This window comes from Hyaena hyaena, unplaced genomic scaffold, assembly GCF_003009895.1.
Source record: "Hyaena hyaena isolate Hyena2069 unplaced genomic scaffold, ASM300989v1 scaffold_121, whole genome shotgun sequence".
Taxonomy (NCBI): domain Eukaryota; kingdom Metazoa; phylum Chordata; class Mammalia; order Carnivora; family Hyaenidae; genus Hyaena; species Hyaena hyaena.
Genome location: NW_024080753.1, coordinates 522,890 through 549,444, shown reverse-complemented (window position 1 = coordinate 549,444; position 26,555 = coordinate 522,890). Strand labels below are relative to the sequence as shown.

General features: G+C 52.8%; 1 protein-coding gene across 1 annotated transcript; it reads left to right on the top strand.

The window, feature by feature from the left end:
- The first annotated feature begins 2,531 nt into the window (after positions 1-2,531).
- Positions 2,532-26,075, top strand: DCLK3 (doublecortin like kinase 3). Its single transcript, XM_039237254.1, has 4 exons — positions 2,532-4,071; positions 20,051-20,183; positions 23,270-23,437; positions 25,573-26,075. The coding sequence occupies exons 1-4, from the start codon at positions 2,782-2,784 to the stop codon at positions 25,764-25,766; spliced, it is 1,785 nt and encodes a 594-aa protein (XP_039093185.1). The 5' UTR covers positions 2,532-2,781; the 3' UTR covers positions 25,767-26,075.
- The last annotated feature ends 480 nt before the right edge of the window (positions 26,076-26,555 follow it).

Below are 26,555 nucleotides of genomic sequence, written 5' to 3'. Positions count from 1 at the left end.
CAGATTTCATCACAGTACACGTGTCTGTCATCCTTGGCCACCACTCAGTGTGTCAGCCCCGCCAGTGGCTGTCCTTTTCCATGGGTACCCTGTACGGCTCACTGGCGCCCCATCTGGACCCTTCTCTGGGACGCTCCTGAACCCCCTTCTGTGCTGACCTCTTCCCACCTCCCTAATGTATGCGCCCTTGTACTTTTGATTCCATGAAAACCCCTCTCCCGTCCCTTCCTTGGAGTAGAGAATTCTTTTCCATTCACTTAGCCCGACGAATATGTATAGCGGGTCCCACTCTTCGAGAAGGTCATGTTCCTTGGCATTCCCCGTGAGGAAATACACACTAGTCGTGCTGCTGTAGGTCTCTCTAACCTCTCTCGGACAAAAACAGAGGCAGATTACAGAGATTAAGAGAAGGAACAGAAGACCCGATGTCCATAGACAGTTGACTGTAAATGGGAGTGTTAAGCTCCTAAATGTACGGCATGTGAGAAGACCAGCCGGTCCAGCCACTGCTTGTCATCTCATCTGACACCAGTGTCTGGATCATCTCAGAACAGAGTGTCCATTGTAATTAAAAGACAGAAAGCATCCTGTGCAAATATGCTGGGCCAAATCACGCATCCAGGCAAAACTGGGGTCCCGGCTACGATTCAAATGAACACAAAAATAATGATCTTTAACTTCGTTTTATTTTTTTTAAGGTTTTTATTTATTTCTAGAGAGAGAAAGAGACAGCATGAGCAGGGGAGGGTCAGAGAGAGAGGGAGTCACAGACCGAAACAGGCTCCAGGCTCTGAGCTGGCAGTCAGCACAGAGCCCGACGCGGGGCTCGAACCCACGAACCGCGAGATCATGACCTAAGCGAAAGTCGGACGCTTAACCGACCAGGCGCCCCCTTTAACTTCGTTTTAAAAGAAGCATAAACATCAGATGCCTACATGTAGGATAGGACGCGTGGACCCTTTGGGGTAATGTAAGTGTCCGCAGCCCACCCTCATGGTTTAAGTCAGTGACAGATTCTGTCTGACCTGGACAGAAACAGAAATTGAAACACTTTTGCCTGCCTCATTCTGGCTGGGCACGGTTGATCAGGAAATACAATGTCTTGCTTATTCATTTATGAGGTATATGAGGAAATACATTGAGAATAAGCATATTTTTTTATTTAAAAATTTTTAAATGTTTATTTTTTGAGAGAGAGAGACAGAGTGCAGGCTGGGGAGGGGCAGAGAGAGAGAAGGAGACTCAGAATCGGAAGCAGGTCCAGGCTCTGAGCCGTCAGCACAGAGCCCGACACGGGGCTCGAATGCACGACCTGTGAGATCATGACCTGAGATGAAGTCAGACGCTTAACTGACTGAGCCCTCCAGGTGCCCCAAGAACGAGTATGTTTTCATGATTCAAGCTTTCCTTGAGGAAAAGCCATTTGGAGGAGAAAGTTTAGGTACCTACACTGACACTTATTTAAACTTTTTTTTTTTTTTTTGCAAGCCCTGGTGTCAGAGAATCTGAGTCAGAGCTTTAAGAAATACCTACCCCATTGTGTTGGTCCGTAAGTTCTTGTGATGCCAGGTGCATTGTGCCTCACCAATCTAATACATTCCCACTGAAATGATCCCAGCAGACAGAAGAGATACTGAGACGCCAAACTCTGCCCTTACTGTGTGCCAAACTCCCCTTTAAGTGAACTGCAATCATTTTCCCATTTGCTCTTCACAAAAAGGGAAGGAAGCTCTTCTCACTCCTACATCCCCGCTGAAAAGACAGAAACTTGAGTAGCTTGCCCACATTCACACAAGTAGTGGCCATGCCAGGATTCAAATCCAGATTTGCCTTGGAGTCAGTGGCCATCGCCTCTTCCCATACCACCTCACCTCCAGGGAGCTGAAAGTCAGTCTGAGAAAACTCTTCTTGGCTAAGAGGTCGGTGAGAGTTGGGTTGTTCATAGTTCCGGAATGTTCTGACCTGCTGTTGGTATCTCCTGGGAGGCAAACGTTGGCCCTTTGATCTCGGTTGTACATGGTTGAGAGTCGGCTCACTTCAGGGTGGCAGAAGCTGTTTCCAGGGTCAGGCCTTGCCTAGTGAGGACTCTCAACGGGGGGCCGTGCTGGGGGGACCTGGGAGGCACGCAGGAGCGACCCAGGCCCGAGGCTGCCTCTGTCCTGCGATCCCGGTCTCCTTCAGGGGAGTCTGCGGATAAGATCTCAAGTGCGCAGCCTCCATCACTTCAAACACACCCTCAGCAATCACACCTATAAACCGGCATAGAATCCGTGACCTTTAGCAAAGTTTTGGCGAAGGCCAGTGGGCCCTTGGAACCCATCACGACTGACACAGTGTTGTCATTTTCCTCTTGCAGGACACCGAGGCCTATGCGACCATTCTCTGAAGTCTTTAAGCTCGAGGATCACGGAGCGGAAGCTGCAGGGCACGTGGCTGCCCGGCGGCCGCGGGAACCTGGAGAAGCCACTCCTGGGGCCGCGCGGCTCTGTCGTGCCCGTGTTCAGCCCTCAGAACGGCCCTCACCCCGCCCACGGCGAGGGCAGCCCGCTGAAGCCCCGGGTGGTGACCGTGGTGAAGCTGGGCGCGCACCCGCTCCGGAAGGTCACCCTGCTCCTCAACCGACGGTCGGTGCAGAGCTTTGAGCAGCTCTTGGCCGACATCTCCGAGGCCCTGGGCTTTCCCAGGTGGAAGAACGATCGCGTGAGGAAGCTCTTTAACCTCAAGGGCAAGGAGGTCAGGAGCGTCTCGGACTTCTTCAGGGAAGGGGACGCCTTCATAGCCATGGGCAAAGAGCCGTTGACCCTGAAGAACATTCAGGTCGCTGTAGAAGAGCTGTACCCCAGCAAAGCCCGGGCCCTGACCCTGGCCCAGCACAGCCGGGCCCCCTCTCCCAGGCTGCGGAGCAGGCTCTACAGCAGGGCTCTGAGGGGGGGTCACCGCTGTGGGGAGGCGGACAGCGCCCAGGGCCGGGGGGAGGCCGTGGAGCCGGCGCTGGGGGACAGGGCGAGGCCCCAGAAGCAGTGGGGCGCGGGCAAGTGGGAGCCCGAGCCGGCCGGGAGGCCGCCCAGGGAAGCCACTCTGGGGAGGCCTGCGAGCGGGGAGAAGCACCTGGGGGTGGAGATCGAGAGGACGTCGGGGGAGATCATCCGATGCGAGAAGTGCAAGAGGGAGAGGCTGTCCCTGGGGACCAGCGAGCTGGACCTGGGCAGGGGCCGCAGGGCCGAGGCGGCCGAGAAGCTGGTGAGGGCCAGGAGCTGCCGGCGGTCCCCCGAGGCCAGCCCTGCAGCCGGGGGGGAGGGGCGGAAGGGCGAGGGCCCCAGGAGCAGCCCCAGGACCCCCGGCAGGGGCCGGGACCCGAAGGACGACAGGGGCCCCGCGGGTCAGGAGGGCCGCGCCGAGGCCGCGGCCGAGGCCGGGCGGGAGCCGGGGCGAGACGAGGCGCCGCGGGACGCGGGCAGGGAGGCCAGGAGCAGGGTCAGGGAGGGCGGCTGGCCGCGGCGGGAGGCGCAGGTGGACCCCGCGGCGCTGCCCGGGCCCCGCGCCCCGCCGGACGCCGGCCCGGAGCGGCCGCCCTGTGCGCATGCGCCGGGGGCACGGAGGCCGGCGGGGCGCGCGGTGCGGGAGCCCCGGGGCGGCCGCAGGCGGAGGCCCGCGGGGCTCCTGGCGGCCGACGTGCACCAGCACTACGAGGCGGGCCGCGTGCTGGGGGACGGCAACTTCGCCGTGGTCAAGGAGTGCCGGCACCGCGAGACGCGGCAGGCCTACGCCATGAAGATCATCGCCAAGGCCAAGCTCAAGGGCAAGGAGGACATGGTGGACAGCGAGATCCTCATCATCCAGAGCCTCTCGCACCCCAACATCGTGAAGCTGCACGAGGTGTACGAGACCGAGGCGGAAATCTACCTGATCATGGAGTACGTGCAGGGCGGGGACCTCTTCGACGCCATCGTCGAGAGCGTCAAGTTCGCCGAGCGCGACGCCGCGCTCATGCTCATGGACTTGTGCCGCGCGCTCGTGCACTTGCACGACAAGAGCATCGTCCACCGGGACCTCAAGCCCGAGAACCTGCTGGTAAGCCCCGCCGGCCCGGTGGTCGCGAAGGACGCCCCCCAGCGGTCAGCCCCCCCCCGCCCCCCGCCCCCCGCCCCCCGTCCTGCGCCTGGAAAAGACCCCTTCCAGTTTAGATACGATGAGAGTTGCTTCCTCGTTCCTGGGAGGAAAAGGCTTTCACCGTGGCAGTGACCAGGCGGACATAGCTTCCGGGGCATTTGCACGTCCTCTGGTCTGGGGGGCAGGGGTGTCTACCAGCAGCAGCTTCCCCCGGGGCTTTGCATTGCCCTCCACCCGAAATGCCCCCTGGCCCTTTTGAAGATGACAGCTAATCAAGGATATTCAGAAGGCTCAGCACTGCAGGGGCCCCTCCCCGTGTGAGGAGGATGTCGGACGGAGGCTGGCCCCGGAGTTAGGTAACTGAGTCTGAATCCTGGCTTTCTGAGTTGCTTGCTGTAGGATAGGTCTTTCACCTCTCTGGGCCTGTTTCCTCATTTATAAAAGAGAAATAGCGATAGTGCTTGTCTGGCAGGGTTGAAGGAAGATGGGGCGCAGGACAGAGGAGAGCAGCCCCTGATGGCCGGGAGCTGGCCTCACACACACGGCTCAGCCATACCGCTTGCCTGTTGAACATAAATAGGGGCCCCCAAACACCACTGTCAGATAAAGATGATCTGGGACCGTGATAGGTTAAGACCAAAGCCAGGGCCTTTTATAATCACGTCCAAATGCACAAATACGGTTATCCAAACCACAAATATGGCCCCTTTCAGCTACTCTGAGTGGCTGCCTCATTTCATCCCTCCCCTCTCCTCGGTAAGAATTACTAAGACACCGAATCGTTGAACGACCCTCACTTCCTGACAGTGTCCACTTCCAAGCAAAGTCCTGCTTTCTCGTACCCTCCCCCAAGTCACCTAACAATCCAGATCCTAAGGTAAGTCCTCTGAACACCCCCTCACTTGGATGCGTGGCCCCCGCGGTGTGGCATTCTCTCTCGGTGCAGCGAGCCAGTAAATGCAGTGTTCCTGAGCTGCACACGTGTTCCCGGTGGTCTGTTAGGACAGCGTGCTTCACAGGGTCACCGTCTGGGACCTTTGTCTCCCTTTCTTCATAGCCCAGATCACCACCTGATACGTCCCCTATTCATTCTTCTGGTTTCTTTCTCCTCGTACTAGAAAGCCAGTTCTCTGCCAGCAGGTGCTTTGTTTTATTCACACTCTACCCCCAGACCTAGAACAGTTCTGTCACATGGGGGACCTTCTTTGCATCTTAGATGAATGAATGGGCTCAGACCATAGCGTGCTGCCTGAGAAACAGCAGGCATTCCGCCCGCAGTGGCCACTGTCGTGCTGTAGAAGTGACTCGGATGTTAAGGTGCATGTTGTGAGCAGGTGTCCAGGGCCACGTTGCTGCAGATGGAGCGATAGTGAGTGGGGGAAATGATCTCGATGAGCCACATTATTTGTTTCTTTCTGGCATCGTGCTAGCTTGCTTTCTTTAATTTCACGGCTGTAGACCCAGCCTGGGAATCTCCTTCCCCGGCGCCTTCATCTGTCTGTGAACGGCTCCCACACGCAGCAGAAACACCGAGTGAATCAGGCTAATTATCTGGTGACATGAGTTCTGTGCTGACCACCACGTCAAGGGACCTTGGGTTTGCCCGAATTTCATAGGATTGAAGAGGCACTTTGGTTGCCTGAGAGACCCGAAGTCCTGTCTGATGTCTCCCTTTGAAAAAATGTCACTTCTGCATTAGCCGAGTGTTCCCAATCTCTCTTCCCTCGCTGTTTGATTGTTTCTGCTATTTTTGGGGGTCTGAGCCCCTGTGGTTTCCATGTGTGGTGCGCGGTGCTTTGTTTCTAATGCACACTTTGGAATGAGCCTCTGGATTGTCTAAGCAGAAGAAATGCTGATTAGAGGCCTGGGTGGGTCCCCCTGAGCTGAACATTTTGGGCACATATCTAATAAAGCTTTAATGGTTATGCAAACCCTTGAGTATGTGGAATTAGATCATTTATCCTATAGGATTGTTTTTTTGGGGGGGGATGTCGGTCACCTAAGCTCACATTCTCTCAACAGGGTCCCCAGAGCCCGTGTGTTGAGCTAGCGTTATCTCTCGAGCAGCAGAGGCTGTTAGTTGCGTTCAGGGTCATGCTTGTCAGCAATTCTTATTTATTTTTATTTTTTTAGGCATTTATTTTTGAGAGAGAGTGAGTGGGGGAGGGGCAGAGAGAGAGGATCCCAAGCAGGCTCCACACTGTCAGTGCAGAGCCCGGTGCAGGGCTCGAAGTCACGGACTGTGAGACTGTGATCCGAGCTGAAATTAAGAGGCAGACGCTCAACCCACTGAGCCGTCCAGGCGCCCCTGCTTCTCAGCAGTTTTTAAAGTGGAGAAAGCCACCGGTTTAGATTTCAGGGAGAAGTTTCCTTGAGGAATTAGAAAAAGTGCAAGGAATATGTTTCATGTGGACAAGCTAACTTCCTTTGAGAGGCCATTTGGCAACTCTTCATGGATCTAAATGTCGGTACAGGTGTGGTTTTGGTGCCCTTAGGGGCAGTGACGTGTGTGTGTGTGTGTGTGTGTGTGTGTGTATTCTAAGAGGCACAACTTCAGGGTAGCTATCATTTTTCAGTCTCAAATATGTGAGTTATTTATTGGCGTTGATTGTAACTTATATTTAGACCCTTCTCTCTTTTCTGAGTTCGGAGAAGTCTCACTTGTTCTTCCTTCCTTTTTTTTTTTTAATAAAACCTTTTTTTTTTTTTGTGGTGGTGGTGCTATGGGTCTTTCAGAAACTGCAAAAAGCTACGTAGCTGAGCCATCTTTTGTGAAATAGGTTAATACCTTTTCTGTCCTGTGGACAGTTTGTCAGTTTGCATTTACCTTGCCCTGAACAGGTCTGTCACATTTAGAAGCCATGTTGGTCCTTTTTCTGGGTGAGTAAAGTTCAACATACGTTACGTCAAAAGTCTAAATCATCTAGGGGTGCCTGGGTGGCTTAGTCGGTTAAGCGTCCGACTTTCACTTAGGTCATGATCTTGCAGTTCGTGGGTTCGAGCCCCGCGTCGGGCTCTGTGCTGACNACTTAGGTCATGATCTTGCAGTTCGTGGGTTCGAGCCCCGCGTCGGGCTCTGTGCTGACTGCCAGCTCAGAGCCTGGAGCCTATTTCAGAGTCTGTGTTTCCCTCTCTCTCTGACCCTCCCCTGCTCATGCTGTCTCTCTCTCTCTCTTTCCTAGAAATAAATAAATTAAAAAAAAAAGTCTAAATCATCTTGAATGTCAGTGATTTTTGGCTTTTTAGACAGAGCTGTGGACAGAGCCGGATTTGACAATGGGCTCATTGTCCGTGTAGAAGGTTGTCCTCTCTAAACTTGCCGGTGTGATGAACAGGTCGCAGCCTCGGCTGGCCTTCTACGGTTTACTTTTCCTGAATATGACCAGGCTGACCGCTGTTCATCAACGAATGGTCAGCTGCCCTTCGTTTAGTGTTCTGCACTTGTGCTGAGCCTCGTGTTCTCAGCGTGACTCTTTCTTTGTCCCTTAGCGGATAGCTACTGTCTAAGTTAAGACTCAGTTTTGCTGGACTCAGGAAAGTGATTTCAGGGTTGCCTGGGTGGCTCAGTTGGTTAAGCGTCCAATTTCGGCTCAGGTCATGATCTCGCAGTTTGTGGGTTTGAGCCCCGCGTGGGGCTCTGTGCTGATGGCCAGCTCAGAGCCTGGAGCTGCTTCAGATTCTGTGTCTCCCTCTCTCTCTGACCCTCCCCTGCTCATGCTGTCTCTCTCTCTCTCTCTCAGAAGGAAATAAAACATTAAAAAAATTTTTAAAAAAGGAAAACGATTTCACTTTAGAACTACCTTTGGATTCCATGAGCGATTGTAACTGTTGCTTCTTTTAGTGACTCTCTGCATGTGCCAAGAGCGCTCTATGACAAGAGCAAGCTTATCCTGTTATTTTAATCGACAGAAATATTTGTGTCTGATAATTGGGCCCCGGGGTACAGTTTCAAGCCTGTGTTACTGAGCTTATCTATTTCTACTGGTCAAATTTCCTGATACGATGCTAGCGTTCCTCTTCCCTTTGAGTTATTTCGACTCCGGAGATCTTACAAAAGAAGTTTTAATTATGAGAATTTCCAGCTCGCAGAAATGTTAATTGCTTCTTCTGCCAGCGCGTGCTCCCTTGGTGGGGTTGGGATGTGCTGTGTGGGTGTTGACAGGGCCCTGGTGGGGGTGCAGACAGGAGCCAGAGGGGTGAGGAGGACCGAGCAGCCCACACAGCCTGGGGGGTGGGCCGGCCATAACCAGCAGCTGAGACATTGCCTGCGGCGAAGAAAGCTGAGGGTGTGGGTGGGGGAGACACTGGTGGGATGTCAGACGTGAGGCCCTTTGAGGTCATCTGTCCCACAGAAGGGCAGGGCCTGGCTCTGGACACAGGCTGAAAGGCAGGGGGCGGGCCTGCCGTCCTGAAGCGCTGGGAGCAGAGACCCTGGAATCCAGGGGAAATAGTGTGGGGACCAGTCCCAGCCCATCAAGGATAAAGGTTGTGCTCTTTCTGGCCTCTCACGGGCTCTGGGAAGGGGACAGACTTTTCTAGATGAACTGCTGACTGTGACCAGGACAGGTCAGTGACCAGCGTCCCCAAGGGTGGCAAGGGAGATACGGAAGGTTAAAAAGAACGGCCAAACACGCCTCTTGCCCATTTTGCCTCGGAAATAAGCCTGTCCAATCATTTTGTTTGTTTTACTTCTCTAAGCTCTTTTCTCCACTTCTACTTTGATGCGCAGGAAGGACTCAGTGATCAGTGCTCTGCTCGCAGTTACGCAGTGCACAGTTTTCTCTCACCAGCAGCATGACTTCTCTTCCTCCAGTGCCAAATTCGGTCTCCTTTCCCCACAGCATCTACAACAGAGGTGTCTGGTCGTCTCCTTAATGGGCCAAGTATTCGCCCGTGCAGTTATATACCCGTTGCAGTAATAAAAACCTGAGGGCCAGGAAGCCTATCTTGTTAGGGCATACTCAGCGAAACGACAAAGTGGGGACTTCAGCAGTCGCATGAAGTCACTGAAGAAAAACCACCGTGATGCAAACCTTTAGGCCACGGGCCAGTACCGGTCACGTCAGTGAGAAGACAGGTTTATAAGAGGTCCACCTCACCTCAAGAATCCCAGGGTGAATTCCAGCAGGAGACGCCAAGAGTTGCGTTTAGGCTTACATCCACGAGAGTGGCTCTCAGTCTCCATTTTAACAGTTTCCAGGAAAAGAAAAAGTATCCACACGGCAAACCCACATATCATGTAAGCCTTGACCACATAGCCAGAGTTTCTTTAGGTCTTCAGAATTCTAGACACTGCGTCATTTTGATAACCAAGGTTTTCCTTCATCTGTTCCTTTTGCAAACGTCACCTACAATGGTAGATGTCTGATCATATACTGCAGACTGTAAATTAATCAGTCACGGAGACTCCTTAAAAGCGTGAGTCATACTTATCAGCCTTGTTGAATCTCTTCTAAACTTGTGACTTCATTCCCCCAAGGAGTCCCGAAGTGCAGATCATTTAGCAAAGGTAAATAGTACAGCAATCTGCCGTCCCCTAATACTTGTGTTCACGTGGGTTGTTGCCGCTTGAAGAGAGTGATTTCCTGTGAGCCATTTGAGGATCTAACATTAAGTTTCTTAAAAATCTCTATTTTCAAAACGCCCTTCTTCTGGGGAAGCAAGTTGGTAAATCTCTTCAAGCGTCCAGGGTCTAAGATCTGGTTTTCTAATTGCAATGAAATGAAACCGCAGCCGATTTCATCTTCTTCGAGTTGTCCTGCATGGTTAAGCGAGGATACAGAGGAAGGAAGAAGGGGGAGAGATGAAACAGAGACGCAGAGGAGAGGTGGGGAGGGACAAGCCAGCCGTGGTTCTTACTTCTCTCATGCACCGAACTCTGCCAGTGTGATTGCGGTGTTCTGACTAAGGACTCAGTGGAACTGACATTCTGTGTGGATGCGGGCACCCTTCAAACCCTGGTAGACCGTAGCATAACAGGAAGCCAGGTGTGCAGGGGAAGTTCAGAGACCTCGCCCATATCGTAGGTGATAAAATAGGCTCAGAAAAAGGCAAGGTGGGCGCCGTCTGGCCCTTTTGGTGGGAGCAGAGCAAAACCAGAGATTCAGGCAGTTTCGATCCGAGCTCTGAGCTCTTTTGCAACATGCATGCGGTCTCCCTGACCGTTCAGTTGCTTGACGTTGGATTGAATGATTTCCGCAGACAGTTAGTTCTATGCCTGAATGTGGACTTTGGTCCTTGGGAGTCGGCGAACCAGGTGGGTTCCAGTACCAGGGACACCGAGAAGCTGGTGGGGAGGAGCATAGTCGTGTGCTTCCCTCCAAAGAGACAGCGAAGTGCAGAAATCACATTTGTTTGAAAACGTCCGCTGTCTCCTTTACCAGGGCGCAGTCACTGTAGCCTAACCTGAGGCTCGAGGTCCCATTTCTGTCGTTGTGCACCAGGATTCTCAGCTGTGCCACTACTGGCGTTTGGGCAGGATGACCGCTGTGGGGGCCTGTCCTGGGCGTTGAAGGCTTAGTGCCTAGTGGCTGCCAGGGATTGTGACATGTGACATGTGACGTGATGCCAGTAGCATCCCCCCGAGTTGTGACGACCAGAACTGTTTCCAGACAGTCCGGTATCTCCGGGGCGGTGGGGGGTGGAGAGGGCTGTCCCTGCTGGAGAGCCACTGCCTGTACTTGTCATGCTGGGACATCGACTCCTTGCTCTGTGCTCCCCTCCAACCCCCTGGGAGCCCACATCCCATTAGAACTTCCCTGTCACGTAACGGTAGTCCATTGCTCACGGTTCTATGCATCTTGCGTTTTCATAGAATTCTCAGATCCACTCCATGTGGAAGGCGTCATTACTGGCGCGTACGCACGGGGAAACCGAGGCTACACTAAACTGAGGGGATTGCGGGAGGGCCCCCGGCCGGGAGGGCCTGGCCGTGGAGACTGCCGTGTGGTCTCTGAATGCTGTGTCTTTTTAACTCCATGTCTGGTTCAGGTGTGGCCGGTCCCGCTGCTGCAGGAGGGGACGGTGGACAGTAGATGTTTCCTGGGTCACGCAGGGTGGGCTCCTATTTAGTCGCTCGCTTCAGGTCACTGCCTATTTGTCCGAGGTGATGGGCATCTCACATCCAGGATGCTCCAAACCGGGTTTCACCCGGAAGCTGCTCCTCCCCCCGCCCCACCCCCGCCTTCTCCATCCCAGAGGATGGCTATCATCACATAGACATATGTAATATTCTCCCAGACAAAACCTTGTTTTCTCCACACCCCCTTCAGGTGTTACCCCACTTTATGAACTACACACACACACACACACACACACGCACACACAGACGCGCACATGCACACACACACGCACACATGCACACACACGCACACGCACACACCCTGAAGCAGGTGTCTGTACTCACCCTTTGTACTTTCCACGTTCCATTCTGTCCGGAACCCCAGGCAGGTCCTCATCCGCACAGTGCACTGAAACCACCCTTACCCGTCAGAAAGATGGGCCGCCACCCGCCCAGCTGCTCACCGGGAACCTCAGAGTCGCCCTGGGGCCCCTCTCCTCACCCTCCCCGTTCAAGCCTTCTCTCCGCCCTTAGGCAGGACATGTCTCCCCATCTCCACCCCACCACCCAGGACCACGCCACCATCGTCTCGCGCTGGGACTGTGGCCTTGCCTCCTCGCTGGTCCTCCTTCTTCCTCTGAAGGCTTCCTTCCTCAAGGAGCCCGAGTGATCTCCAAATGTAGATTAGGCCCTGTAGCTGCTCTGCTCGGGGCCGTCACTGGCTTTCTGTTACACTCGGAATAAGAGCCAAGTTCATTTCCATGGCTTCCAAGGCCTTGCCTGATATGGCCTCTGGCTTCCTCTCAGAGCTCCACTCTGAACACTTAACCTTCACTCACTCTGCTCCTGCCCCAACTTGCTGTTCCTCCATCAGGCCAAGCATGCCCCTGGACCTTTGCACCTGCTATTTCCGCCACCCAAAAAGCTTTCTCCCCGGATTCAATTGTGGCTCATGCTTGACTTTTTTCAGATGTTACTTTCCCAGTGAGTTTTGCCTTGACCCTCCTGTTTAAAATACCAGCCTTTGCCACTTGTCAATTCTAGCACTATCCAGTAGAACTTTCTTGATGATGGAAATGTCTTATCTCTGCACCGCCCCGTACAGTAGCCACTACTGCATGGGCACCTGAAATGAACCTTGGGCATCTGAGGACCTGAACTTTATTATTTAAAAAAAATTTTTTTTAATGTTTTATTTATTTCTGAGAGAGAGAGAGAGACAACGTGAGCAGGGGAGGGTCAGAGAGAGAGGGAGTCACAGAATCTGAAACAGGCTCCAGGCTCTGAGCTGTCAGCACAGAGCCCGACACGGGGCTCGAGCCCACGAACTGTGAGATCACGACCTGAGCCGAAGTCGGATGCTTGACCGACTGAGCCACCCAGGTGCCCCTAAGGACCTGAACTTTAAATCTTGTTTAAAAATAAATAGCCGCATGTGGTTGGTAGAAACTACACTACCCAACACAGCCTTTATTTTACCTTTTCTTTTTCATAACACTTATCACTGTGGGACATTACATATTCATTTGAACTTTATTTATTTATTTATTTATTGTAAATAGTTTATTGGGGGGTGATGGGCATGGAGGAGGGCACTTGTGGGGAACATTATTTATTAATAGGAAGAAGGCTTTATGAGAATGAGGACTTTGTCTTGTTCCCTATTGCTAGTACCTAGAACAGTACCCGGCACACAGTAGGCCTGTCGATACTTGTTGGATGAATATCAGATGTTAATTAGGTAGAAGAGAACGGGATGAAGGTGTATCACAGGCCTGTCACGTGACAGTTCCCAGGGAAGACGTTCTCACTGGAGTCTTCAGCCATTCTTGTGTTATGGTGTCTTTTGCTGTTGACATATAAATTGATATAAGCATTGGTATTTCAGTGTGAATTGGTTTCTTAGGTTGTATACGTCCACATGGCCAGTTGAAAATGGAACTTTGGAGGGAAAAGGCCAGAAGGACCATGAAGGATCGACGACAAAAGTAGGCTTACCCACATCTGAGTTTTTCTTAGGGTAGCTACTTCCTGTTTACCATCCATCCTCTGCTGCCATCTTCTGTTCAGAGATGAACATTGCAAGATCACTTAAATTTTTTTTTTTTTAACATTTATTTATTTTTGAGAGACAGAGCATGAGCAGGGGAGGGTCAGAGAGGGAGACACAGAATCTGAGGCAGGCTCCAGGCTCTGAGCTGTCAGCACAGAGTCCAACACGGGGCTCAAACCCATGAACCATAAGATCACGACCTGAGCCGAAGTCAGACGCTTAACCAACTGAGCCACCCAGGCGCCCCCCAAGATCACACTTAACTTGAGGTACCATTGGAAGAAAGGAGGCTATTAGTTGTCCAGGAAAATAGAGATTTCTCTTGAATCTTTGAGACCATGCAGGTGTTATATGGCTGCTTGTGTAAATAATATGGACCAACTACCTGGATTCAAATCGGGGAACTTTGGCGTGGCTGGAAAAGGAAGTGATGGATGCAGATGGAGTGCCGTGCCATATAAATTAATCTCTGGCACCTTTGCAGTTGAAGGGCCTCTGAAAACAGAGCCCAGGAAGGGACGTGACCCAGAGCAGTGAGTTTCGATGGACCGGAAGACAGAGAAATGGAGATGTGGGCGAGGCGAGTTCAGATGTGTGCACTGGGGCTGTGGTGGGCCCTCAGCCGAACCTCGCCCACTGAGGTGTAGGGGAGGAACAAAACCTTGTTTCCCTCCACCCTCCTGGGTTCTTTGGCAGGGCCCTGGAAATTAAGTCAACAAAAGACAGATTAACGAGGAAAACGGAGGGCATATGTGCGGCACACACACGTGAGAGAAAGTCTGTGATGAGTAACTCAAATGAGTAGTTAGAATTGGGGGCCTATGGAAGCATCTTACAAGAATGATAAAGTTTTAGAGCAGTGACACGATGAGGGGAAAAGGGCTTTTAGGAGCAGCAAGTTGTGGGAAGTAGCATCATGGGGGAACTAGTAGAAGACAGGAGCTGTATTTAATAAGGGTTTGGTGAAAGTTCTTCTCTCAGTGCGTCCCTGGCCTGGCCCGCGCTTCCCGGTGCGGGAGGCCACCTTCCTCACCGGACCCTCTGTGTCCTGCTTGTAAGTAGAAAGTGGAAGGTCAGAGAGTACTTCTTGCACCTGCTATTTCTCAAGTGTCTTCAGCTCAAAAGAATCAATGTGTCAAAGTGGCCTAATTTGGGGTGACATGTTCTGATCCGCTGCAAAGGCTTTCTGAGGAAGGGGCATCAGAGAGGCATGCTGAGTGGAGTCGTTGCTGTATTTTTTTTTTTTAGGTTTATTATTTGTTTTTGAAGAGAGAGAGAGAGACAGAGAGAGCACGAGACAGAATCCTAAGCAGGATCTTCTGTGCTTTCAGCGAGGAACCCAACATGGGAGTTGAACTCCCGAACCGTGAGATCATGATCTGAGCCGAAGTTGGATGCTTAACCCACTGAGCCACCCAGGTGCCCCCCTGTGGCTGTCTTTATGGCTACCCAGTGCCCCGTCCACTGAGAGGCCCGATGTCCACTGTCCTGATCAAACCCCACCTGGCATGTAACGCTCATTTCTGGACGTTCTTTGTTAAAAGGCGTGTCGACGAAATGGAGATTGTCCAGAACTTGGCCATGACATGTAGGTTCTGGTTCCGTGGATCTGGACAACCTGGATCTCTAACCAGCAACCAATCAGTGAACTTAGTGTCAGAAGGGGTGAGAAGGGGGTGGTGGTCAGGAGAGCAGGTCTTATAAAGATCAGCCGGAGGATCCTCGGATGTGAAGTTAGAGAAGGCAGAGGTGGCCTGGGGGCCGTGATACTTGTTTCCCATCTTTGGGAAGACTGTGCCCTTCTTCAGCGTCACCCCAGAGGACAGGCTTAGAAAACAGGGTAGGGGCAGAATTTGGAATCAACATAGGGGTGAACCTCCTCACAAGTGAAGCTGACCACTAGTGGGCTGAGCTGCTGGATCAGTGGTGGAATCTTTTCCACGTGGAGATTTCAGTCAGAGGCGAACGGTAGTCGGTGCAAGTTCCTGTCTGGGCGGGAAAATCTGATGGTTTCAGACGTCCCACAGAGGCCAGGAGGCAGCATTATCCCGGAAGGATGCCACTCATTAGATTTCAAGATCATGATAGGTCTTGCTCGGAAGCTGAGAATGGCAGGTGCCTGTTGAAAACAAAACAAAACTCACACAGTCAGTGCATGATCTTCAGGGTAACTTAGCTGCTCATGTAGGTGAAGTAAACGAGAAGCCTCAAGTCACACTGACAGTCCCAAAGGATGTGACATCCTGGGGACAGCAGGTGTGGGAGACCAGAGAGTTAAAACCATCAGTGGCCTTGAGCCACTTTCTGGAAGGGACAAGGGACTCCACGGATCTTTTTTTTTTTTTTAATATTTTTATTTATTTCTAGGAGAGAGAGAGAGAGACAGTGTGAGCAGGGGAGGGCCAGAGAGAGGGAGTCACAGACTCTGAAACAGGCTCCAGGCTCTGAGCTGGACAGGCTCCAAAGCAAGTTCCGAGAGCTTACCCGTGCCTGAGGGAGCCGGGGAGGGGCTGCCTGCCCTGGATTTTGGGGTGTTGCTGCACGCTGGGCTCTGTTGGGCACAGGGAGAGCCAGAGTCTTTCTTCCCGTTGCCCTTGGCCCCCACCCCCGCCCCCCAACGCTGCCGGGAGCACTGGGAACCTTTGCCCCTATTCCAGCAGAGATGTGGGTGCGTGCGCCTGCAGACGGTGATAGCTGCTCCCATGGTTCTGGTGGCCCCAACCAGCCTGTCACCTGGGCCCCCGTTTTCCTGTAGCTCCGAGATTCACTGCTCGGCTCACCTTTGCCCTGAGCACTCAGCTCCGATGTCCGAGTAGGCGGCGGGCGTGCAGCGCCGGCAGCAGAGACGGACCAGGGCCGCGCCTGATGAGGGGCCTCTGGTTTGGGGAAGGAGGGTGTCAAGGGCGACTTCCGGTACTTCCATTTTGCCGGAAGTCAGTCCTGCTGTCCGAGAGGTCAGGAGGCCAAAACAATAGGGTTTACTCCACTTACGTCGAGCCGCTTATGTGGAGGCTGTAGGGGCCGGGCACTGTCTATCACACTTTGAAATGTTAATTCTTAAGTTGTCATTACACATCCCATTCGCCCCTCTCTACAGATGAGGAGGTGGAGGCGCAGAGGGCAAAGTCGTGAGCTGGAGTTCGAACCCTGGCAGTGGGGCTTCAGAGTCTGTGCCTGTGACCCCGACTCATCCCGCAAAGGGTTATTTCAGCGCAGGCCGAGAGGAAGCCCACCCAGCACCTTCCCGCCTCCCCTCCCCCCACCCCCTGCCCCATCGCCCAGCAGAACCAGAGGCAGACTTCTCCCGGGAGGGGGCAGAGCCCGTCTCTCAACTCTGAATTTTACCAAGTTGTGACCAAAAGGGCTTTTGCCATGGACACCTTCGGCCGCGCTGGGTCCCAGGGCATTTCTGCCATGTGGCCAAGAGTCCCCAGAACACTGGCTGGCAGCCTGGGGTCAAGACAGCAATAAGGGCCATCTTTATTTATTTATTTATTTATTTATTTATTTATTTATTTATTTTATTTGAGAGAGAGAGAGAGAGAGAGGGAAGAGAGAGACAGCATGCATGTGAACAGGGAGAGAGGCAGGGACAGACAAGGAACAGAGAGGGAGGGAGAGAATCACAAGCAGGCGCCACGCCCAGTGCAGAGCTCAGCACGGGGCTCGATCCCACGACTCTGGGATCACGACCTGAGTCAAAATCAAAGGGTTGGATGCTCAACTGACTGAGCCACCCAGGCACCCCTTTAATTTGTTTTCTTAAGTGGAAAATAAAGTTTTGTTGAGAACTTGCCTTGGGTAAAAACCCCAAATATAAACTCATGTAACCTTATATTTAATAAAATGCATGCTTTAATTAAAACTGCATTAATTTCTCCCCCCAGCTTTATTGAAGTGTAATTGGCAAATAAAATAGTAATAGACTTAAAGTATTCAGCATGATCTGATGCATGGATACATTGTGGAAGGATTCCCACAGTGAACTTAATTCCCACATTCATCACCTCATAGGGTTACCTTGGTGGTTTTTTTTTTTAATTTTTTAAATTTTTATTTAATTTTGAGAGAGAGAGAGAAACAGAGCATGAGCAGGAGAGGGTCAGAGAGAAAGGGAGACACAGAATCTGAAACAGACTCCAGGCTCTGAGCTGTCAGCACAGAGCCCAATGTGGGGCTTGAACTCACGAACTGTGAAATTGTGACCTGAGCCGAAGTCAGCAGCTCAACCACCTGAGCCACCCAGGCGCCCCCGTTTCTTTTTTGATTTTTGGTAAGGATGTTTAAGATCTACTCTTAGCAGATTTCAGGTACACAATACGGAATTATTAACCACGGTCACCAGGCTGTACATTGGATTCCCAGAACATATTCATCTTTTTTTAAAAGTTTATTTATTTATTTTGAGAGAGAGAGTGGGAAAGAATAAGCAGGGGAGGGGCAGAGAAAGAGGGAGAGAGAGAGAGAGAGAGAGAATCCCAAGCGGGCTCTGTGCTGACTCTGGGCTGAACTCACAAACTGTGAGATCACGACCTGAGCTGAAATCGAGAGTCGGACACTTACCTGACTGCGCTGCCCCGGCGCCCCCAGAACATCTTCATCCGATGACTGCACGTTGGTGCCCTTGCACCACCCTCCCCCGCCCCCGCCCCCCCGTCCCTGGCGACCACTGTCATTCTCTCTGTAAGAGCTGGACTTTCTCTGTGTTTCAAAGTCTGCTGTTCTCTCTTCCCTCTTACAGACGGGCTCTCCTCCGGGCCTGAGACCTTGGCAGCCCTGAGGATTGTGGTTTCTATCGGGAGGCAGGGCGCCCGGTGGGATGCGATGGCAGGTGTTGTGCGGGCCGCCTGCACCTTTCCCAAGAGGCAGACGAAACGGGGAAAAGACGCGGCGCTCGCGGAGTCTACCCTTCGCAGCTCCCCGGGAGGGGCCTCGCGCCCCTTCCTGGGACAAAATGAGGTCCGAGTGATGGCTGGGCAGCAGGGCTGCTGGAGGGCCCGGAGCGCCTTCCTGATGCGGAGCCAGCATCTTCCAGGCGTGCACAGACCGGCTGCGGGGGCAGGGAGAGCCCCAGAGCGGGGCCACGCCAGCCAGAGAGTTGGAAGCAGGCCCGTGTGGCCCAGGCGTGCTCAGCCCCCACCCCCCTGGGAACGAGGGGCTGTGAGGACCCTTTGGCTCGCGCCTTTATTTCTTGGTGTCCTGAGGCTTCGTGGAGGTGAGACTCCCACGGGGAAGGCAGCTGTTTGGAGTCTTAACATCGTGTGACGTGTGGACGTCAAGCCGACCCGCTGTGGGATGCCTTCCTACCTTACTTACCTGGGTACCAGCGAGTATCAGAGGGGGTTGGAGTTCTGATGTGCCCGTTGATTTAACCTTTCCCCAAAGTGGAAAACCCCCTCCACCGCACCGAGGGGGCCAATGCAGCCTTTACTTGCTGCAAGATAATGCTCGCTTCGCCCCCCACGACGTCTGCACCTTCATCCCGCCTTGCATGGTGGTCCAAATACTTACACTCACCTCTTGAGCGTCATTTCTTCTAGGCAAACAGCCGCCTTTCCCCACACACCCCCCAGCGCGCATACGGCCTTGAGGGTGAAGGAGGCCGGGACTCGTTCCCTTGGCAGGGGGAACTGGCTTGCCAGGCATCGGGAAGCCAGTCCGCGGGATTTGTTGGAAAGAGCGAGAGTCAGGCGGGATCCACATTGAGGAGGACAAAGGAGGGCGGCGGGTCTCCGCCCGTTTCAAAGTGCTGAGGGCGAGGGCAGCCGTCTTTCCTGGGCTTCAGGATGACTGATCCCGCCCTTCTCTAAAGCCCCGTGGGAACGGGGTCTCGAGGAGAATCAGCGTAACCTCTGCCTTCATGCAGAAACGTTAGCGGAGCCCGGTCTGTCCGTTTGTCCTGTGTGGGATTAGGTCACAGGTCAATGGCAGTAGTTCTGTGTCACGTGCAGACACGGACAGCCGCGTCATCCCGGTTTGTGTGACCCTGTCCTGGGTTTACATCCTGGGACCCCTCAGCCCCCGGCAGCCTGGAACCCTTGGTTACTCCAGATGGATCTTTGCAGGGTCGATTGTGGACACTGCACGGAACTCCTGACATGAGCCACTTTGTAGAAATGGTCGCCCCCCCCCCCTCCTTTTTAAACGAGAAAACAGAGGCTTCCATTAGTAAAGAAATCAGTCCAGGACCATCCAGCCGCAAGTCTTGGATTTGGAATTAAAGATTCTTGGTCTGTTTGGTCCTTAACGCCTCCCCCTGCCCCCAGATTAGGGCCTGGGCTTGGCTTTGCCCACTGCTTGCTTACTTCTTTCCTTCTAATCCCTACTTCTTTCACTTTCTTTTTTGCTTCTGCCCAGACTCTGCGTTACCCACAGGAATTTTCTAGTCCTCCTTAAAGCCCGTCCCTGCTCAAAAAATCAATGATCCTTGTTCTAACTCAGTGGTGCCTGATGGAAGTTTCCGCAATGATGGCAATGTTCCTTCTATATTTGCACTGTGGACTGTTCAATATGGTGGCCATTAACCACCCGTGGCCCGTGAGCACTTGAAATGTGGCTGGTACATCTGAGAAACGATATTCTCAATTTGATTTGGTTTTAATCGCCATCTGTGGCAATATGGTGTTACCATGTCGGACAGCACAGGTAACCCATTCATTTTTTAGTTGAAAATGTGAGCGCATGTCGCTGGAGTCACGTTGGGTTTACCAGCTACGTGCACCTCTAGGCTTGTTTGCTTCTCTCGATCTTGCCTGTTGGTTGTCCTGTCGGCTTTCTTCTTTGTTCTCATCACGGTTTTGGTGATCTGGGGTTTTGTGCTCTTACAGGTTCAGCGAAATGAGGACAAATCTACCACCTTGAAACTGGCTGATTTTGGCCTTGCAAAGCGTGTAGTGAGACCCATATTTACTGTGTGCGGGACTCCGACTTACGTAGCTCCTGAGATCCTCTCTGAGAAAGGTAGGTGTTCTCCGTGGCTCTGTGGGACCCTGGCTCCCTTACTGACAAATGTTTTCTTTCTTGTATTTCATATTTTACCTTTTTCAATACGGAGCAGCCAGAAATCTCAGAGAGTTGGCACCAAGCTGGCACTGGGATTTTAATGCGAATATTTGAAGCTGATCTTGACCAACGCATGTGGACTCTTTCCTCATCTGGGCAGCCCTTGTTGAGGAGGGATTCGTGTGTGTGTGTGTGTGTGTGTGTGTGTGTGTGTGTGTGTTTGCATGCGCGCAAGACCGGGAGATACAAGATGATGGAAAGTTGGCTGGGGAACTCAAGTGAGCAAGGCCATTTGTGCCCCTGGCCCGAGGCTGCCTCTACTGGGAGAAAATGGAAGTGGGTCTTAAGGGAAGAAGTTTAAAAATGCCTCCACCAACCTTTCATTTTAAGGACCAAGATGTCTCATTTCAAACCCCACGAGTAATATTTATTACCCGTTTGTATATATTGTGTGCAGGTCCTTTTCAGTGACACATTCTGTAAAATGCATAAAAGGAAACCATTATTATTGCTATATGGCTCCAAATATATGAATGGCCGCTTAGCCACCAATGCCCTTTGAGAGAAACCAGTTGAGGCACCGTGTGTAATACGGGAACGCTCTGGGTGGGTTGTGGGCTGGTGGGGAGAAGGGAGAGAGTGTCCCGGCAGCGGCGTGGGGAGGAGGTACGGCAAGGACGTGGGCATGCGCATGGGGACTGGGTGGCGGAGCCACGAAGAAGACGACCTTCTCCGTGTTGTAGAAGGAAGTTCGGTTGGCTTGACTGGGTTGAGCCTGGGGTCTCCGCACCTCTGCGTGGCCGGGCCAAGGAACGTGGCCTCCGCGTGGCCGGGCCGAGTGGCCATGGCGCTGTGGAGACAGTGAGGCCAGAGAATCCTGAGCAGAACTGACATTTTAGTGGAGGTGTCGATGAACTGGGGGAGAGGAAAAAAGGAAGGCAAACAGCCTCCCTGGAGGCGAACCTGGTGCCAGCACCACCTCAGGGTGTCAGAAGGAAAGCTGTTTGGGGAGAGGGGGTGGACAGGTTGAGATTTTAAACGCACTGACCTGCTAGAGACATGAGAATGGACCTGGGGGGCATCCGGTGTGCAGGGAGGTCAGGCCCTGGCCTGAGCATGTGTTTCTGAGGCTCCTCAGCTCGGGAACGGCGGCTGAGCAGGCGAGGTAATGAGCTCCCCATGCTGCCAGTGAGGGCACCGGGGGGCAGACTCCAGAGGGAGGCCAGGGGTTGGGGGATGAGAGAGAGAAGGCTGGGTCATCGGGGGACAGGGCAGCGGAGGCAGGAAGAGGGTGAGGAAGGTACGGTGTCACGGAGGCCACGGGGCAGATTTCAAGATGGGAGGCCGAGCCGAACCAGACCCGCCTGAGCACGAAGAGTAGAACAGAACCGAGAGAAGATAGGAGAAGTCGGTAGGTAGAGGGCAGTAATGATTTGTTTCTCTATAATTTTCTGCTGGTTGGGTTTGACAACATCGCTCTGGGGCTTCAGAGTGAATATCTATCTTCTAAGCTGCCGAGAGATTTCCTTTCCCAAAGGTAAAGTTATCAGGTGTTCGAAAATGCAGCTCCTGCTGTTACACAGTGCTGTGGGGATGCTGGGCGGCACCAGCAGAAACGTCATTGTCTGTTTCTTCGTGCATTTAATTTCCAGAACGTTATTTCAAGAATGCAGTCAGAGAAGTGCGGAAATAGTTAACAGATGAGGATGTTCATCGCAGAATTACTTACAGTGTAAAAAAATTAGGGGACACTTAAATGACATCATAGAGGGTTTTTTTTTTTTAATGTTTTTTATTTATTTCTGAGAGAGAGAGAGACAGCATGAGCAGGGGAGGGTCAGAGAGAGAGGGAGACACAGAATCTGAAGCAGCTCCAGGCTCCAAGCTGTCAGCACAGAGCCAACGTGGGGCTCGAACCCACAAACTGTGAGATCATGACCTGAGCCAAAGTTGGATGCTTAACCGACTGAGCCACCCAGGCGCCCCGAGGGTTTTTTATATAAAGGGAATCCTAACAGCTCTCGGAAGTCATATGTCTTGAAGATTTGTAAATATTCTTTATGGGAAATTCCTATATAGGAAATACCATTATATACTAAGAGAATGAAATAGGGTATAATCACATATGGACAATGGGATTTTAATTTTATTACAGGAATTGTAGATGTGTGAGGGTGTGTGTTTATGTGTTTGTGTGTTCATGGGGGGTTTAGATAGTAAGTAATGTTAGTCTTTTTATAATCATAGAAGAGAGTCAGTAAAAAATTTATATTAATATGTATTAAAAATTTTTTTAATGTTTATTTCTGAGAGAGAGACAGCATGAGCAGGGGAGGGTCAGAGAGAGAAGGAGACACAGAATCTGAAACAGGCTCCAGACTCTGTGCTGTCAGCACAGAGCCCGACATGGGGCTCGAACCCACGAACCGCGAGATCATGACCTGAGCCGCAGTCAGACGCTTAATCGACTGAGCCACCCAGGCGCCCCAGTAAAAATAAATTTTAAATGTGAGAAGACAATGAATGCCTAGGACATCGAGGCTGCTGGTGTAGACCGAGGCTTCTGGAACCATCTCTGGTGAAGGTTTTAAGTGTTCTAACACAGCGGGGACGGCACAGAGCCCTGCTACATGTGACTGGGTCGCCCCTGTGCCACATGCGGCTTCCCACGTGTGTTCGACAGCCCGAACTCTGACGTACACTCTCTTCACTGAGATGTGCCCTTGGTCATGCACTTGGGTGTCACGGTCACGCCAAGTTGTGAGTTTCCAAATGTGGTGTTCAGTTTCTACGCTTATCTTGATCACAGACTAGGAGTAAAGGATGACACACTGCCAGTTGTCGGAGGACCACGTGTGGAGTGGTGGCGGTGTGGACCCCGTGTCCGCAGGAGCCGGCACCAAAGCCCGCCTTGTGCTGGAAGTGGCCGGTGCCGACGGGAAGCGGAGCTCCTCTGCGACCCAGAGCTACGGTCCCCCCGTCTGCCTCCTCACCTCTGACCCCGCCTGGTCTCAGTTCCGCTTGTGTCTCTGCCTGTCGCGCAGGTTACGGGCTGGAAGTGGACATGTGGGCCGCGGGCGTGATCCTCTACATCCTCCTGTGCGGCTTCCCCCCCTTCCGCAGCCCGGAGCGGGACCAGGAAGCGCTCTTCAACCTCATCCAGCTGGGCCGCTTCGAATTCCTGGCTCCGTACTGGGACAGCGTCTCCGACGGTGAGATCGGGCCTCCCCGAGCAGGGGGGAGGGGCCTTAGAGCTGCAGCCTGTCCTGGGCTCGGACTGCCAAGCAGGTGTTAGGTGTGGAAGGAGGGGCGCAGAGGGCCCACTGCAGACTGGGGGCGGACGTGGGCTGTGGACGGGCATCTCCTCCTGTTTCCCGTGGGCTCCGTGTAGGTCGATTTGTGTGGCGCTCAGAACAGGGCTTGCTTTCCATTCAGTGAAAAAGTTTGACCCCTGGCTGCAGTCCCTAGATTCTTTTCCTTAAGGCAACGAAGGCCCCTTAGAGCTAAAGAATATCAGCAACATACATGCCTCATTTGGAAAGTTCTAGATCCGAGTCATCTCCCGTATAGAAGCACTGTGAACTGAACAGACTGGGAATGCACCTCTTGCTGGTGAACAGCCTGGGGTCCTGGAGGGGAGCCCAGGGGCCCAGGAAGGTAGGGCGTGAAGGCCTCAGCTATTTTCAGTGGAGCAGAGGCGGGTGGGGTCTTCCTTTTTGGCCCTTTCAAATGCAACTCCTCCCCCCCCCCACCCTGTTTGCTACTGATTTGTTAGTGTCATCCAGTGTCCCTGTAGAATTCAGAACTAGACATTCAGGGATTTCGAGTCTCTGAGTTTTTAGCTTAAAAAGTAGGAGTGAGAACTTTATTTTGCCTCAATTTTCCTCTAACCATGTCATCTTCGATTAATGGCCCAACTGCCCTCACCCCCCAGCCTCAGTCTCCTTACGTGGGGTTGTCGGATGAGGGGAGGAGAAAGCTTCATTTTTTTCCCCCTTAAATAAGGTGGGGGGAGGGGAGGGGCTTGCTGCAGGTGGATGAGGGCCTTGAGCTGATCAAGCCAACGGTGACCTGGGAACCGAAGGGCTAAAAATCGTTTTGGAAAGTTCTGTGCTGCAGTGTCCTTAGACTTGGGTATGGGGGCCCCTGCCTGGAGCCCTGTGCCTTTGAGGGCCCTGTTCTGGTTATACCCAGCCCACAGGGTGAGGAGACTCTGGAGCCAAGGAGATGTGTCCCCCGGAGCCCCTTCTAGATCCCTAAATCAGGACCCCAGAATGGTGCAGGCCCACTTCCAAGACTGAGGAGACCTCTTTTCCCAGCCACTCCCCACAGTGCCTTAGGGTAGCCCAGGGGCGTCTGCTCAGAGGGGTAGAGAGGCCTGGGGCAGGTTGGCCTGGTGTCCCGTTGTCCACACATGTCCATGTGGGTCCGAGAATTCCCAGTCTAAACCTGACCTGCTCCTCTGAGGGCCTTGACGGAGTGATGCTGGCCGGATGGGTACCAGGGCACTTTGTGAGTGGGGTCAAGCTTGAGGTGGGCGGGGCAGGAGAAAGCCTGTGGCTTCCGAGCCCGGTAGGTGGTTGTACAGTGGTGTAGAGGAGCTGATGGGTGGCCGAGCCGCTGATCTAGAGCAAGAGCCATCCCCCAGTAAAGGTGAAGAAAAGTGGGTGCTTCTGTTCTCCGCAGTTGAAAAGGAGGCTCAGGGAGCCGGCCGGGGAGAGCCAGCCAGTCGCAGGGGAACCCTTGTCTCCTCCTCGCCTGCCAGCTGCCCCGCCCGTTGCCACCACACCTCTCTAGAATCACTCATGGTCTTGGGCAGAAAATGACATTCATTCTGTATCTGCGCTATTTTTTACTCTGGTTTCTTTCACGCGTTTCTCAGTTTTGTCAACGTGGAGGCATATTTACCAGCTTAGGAGGCTGAGCGTATTTTGTTTAACAGCCCGACGATCAATTTCAGAACGTAAGACCCATAGACCTGCGGCAGGTGGGCCCCGTTTGCTCTCCAGCACCGGGCGCCTTGGCTGTCCCGGCTGGGCCTGGCCCCGGGCTGGCCCAACATGGTGGCCCGTAGCTGCACGTGGCTATGGGACTTTGCATGTAAAGTAGTTGAAAGTAAAGAGAATGAACATTCAGCTCCCCAGTCTCACTAGCCATATTTCAGACGCTCGTGGGTAGTGCAGACGTGGAAGTTTCCCCACGTCACGGAAAGTTCCACGGGACAGCGCTGCTCCAGCCTCGCACGCGTGGGGTGCTGACGTGGATGTTCGTGCTCTTATTTCATGTGCGGGGAAGACCATTGCGGAGCCCCCTGCATTCACTGCACCCCCCTCTTGCCCTTCAACAGCTGCCAAAGATCTGGTGAGCCGGTTGCTGGTGGTGGACCCCAAAAAGCGCTACACCGCCCACCAGGTCCTTCAGCACCCCTGGATTGAGACCGCGGGAAAGACTAGCGGGGCGAGCCTACAGAAGGAGGTGCCCCCTGGCGGTGAGGGCCACGTCCGGAGCCAGCACAAGCGGTCTGCAGATCAAGCCTCGTAGCCACCGCCTCGGGAACTGGCCAACCCCCTTCTCCCCCAAGGACAGAGAAGGCGCTCGAAGTCCAGGAGACAGACAGAATCAGAGGGGGAGAAATGCTTCGTATGTTTTAAAGCAGATTTTACAAAATAAACTTGAGTCTTAATGTTAAATGTTGTAATATATTTTTAGATTTGTACATTTCGAGACTTTAATACATTTTTTGCGAGGGGAGAGCTATCGGTGAGGACTTTTTGGTAATAATGCTGTTTTGCTTCCTCCTCACAATCAAGTTCATGGTATTCTACCTGAGTGGTGCTTCCCAGGACCTAAACTCCCCCTGTGAGCTCAACAAGGTGAACTGTGCTCTCTCTCCATTAATAAAAAGTGCTCTGGCTGACAGAAGTAGGTTGTATTCTGATTACTTCTTAATGCTGGTGATGGGAGCCGGAGAATTCTAGTTCAGACATGCTTCCTAAAACCAATATGACTACATATGAGTGTCGTGATGGACACTTGGTGACCGGGAAGTACCTGTTTATTTGGGATGTGCTTGACTCGCTGTCCGTCGTGTCCTGAAAACCCATTCTGGCGCTGCCTGAGAAATGGAAAAAAAGAAATCGTTGATCTATTCAGTCCCCCCCCCCCCCTTTATACTGTTTTGCAGCCGCTTATCCCTGAGCCAGAGTCATTTCCACTTGAAGTTAGGCGCTCAGGCTGTGGCTGTGTTAACATTTTCAGATCACCAGGGAGCCATTTAGTGCATTAATATGTCAGCAATGTAGTAAACGGATTACGCTCAGGCTGGAAGTT

Excerpts from the sequence above, each read along its gene's own strand:
- DCLK3 (XM_039237254.1), top strand. The coding sequence starts at position 2,782 with ATGGGCAAAGAGCCGTTGACCCTGAAGAACATTCAGGTCGCTGTAGAA. Across the intron at positions 4,072-20,050 it reads TCAAGCCCGAGAACCTGCTG|GTTCAGCGAAATGAGGACAA; the intron begins GTAAGCCCCGCC and ends GTGCTCTTACAG. Across the intron at positions 20,184-23,269 it reads TGAGATCCTCTCTGAGAAAG|GTTACGGGCTGGAAGTGGAC; the intron begins GTAGGTGTTCTC and ends CCTGTCGCGCAG.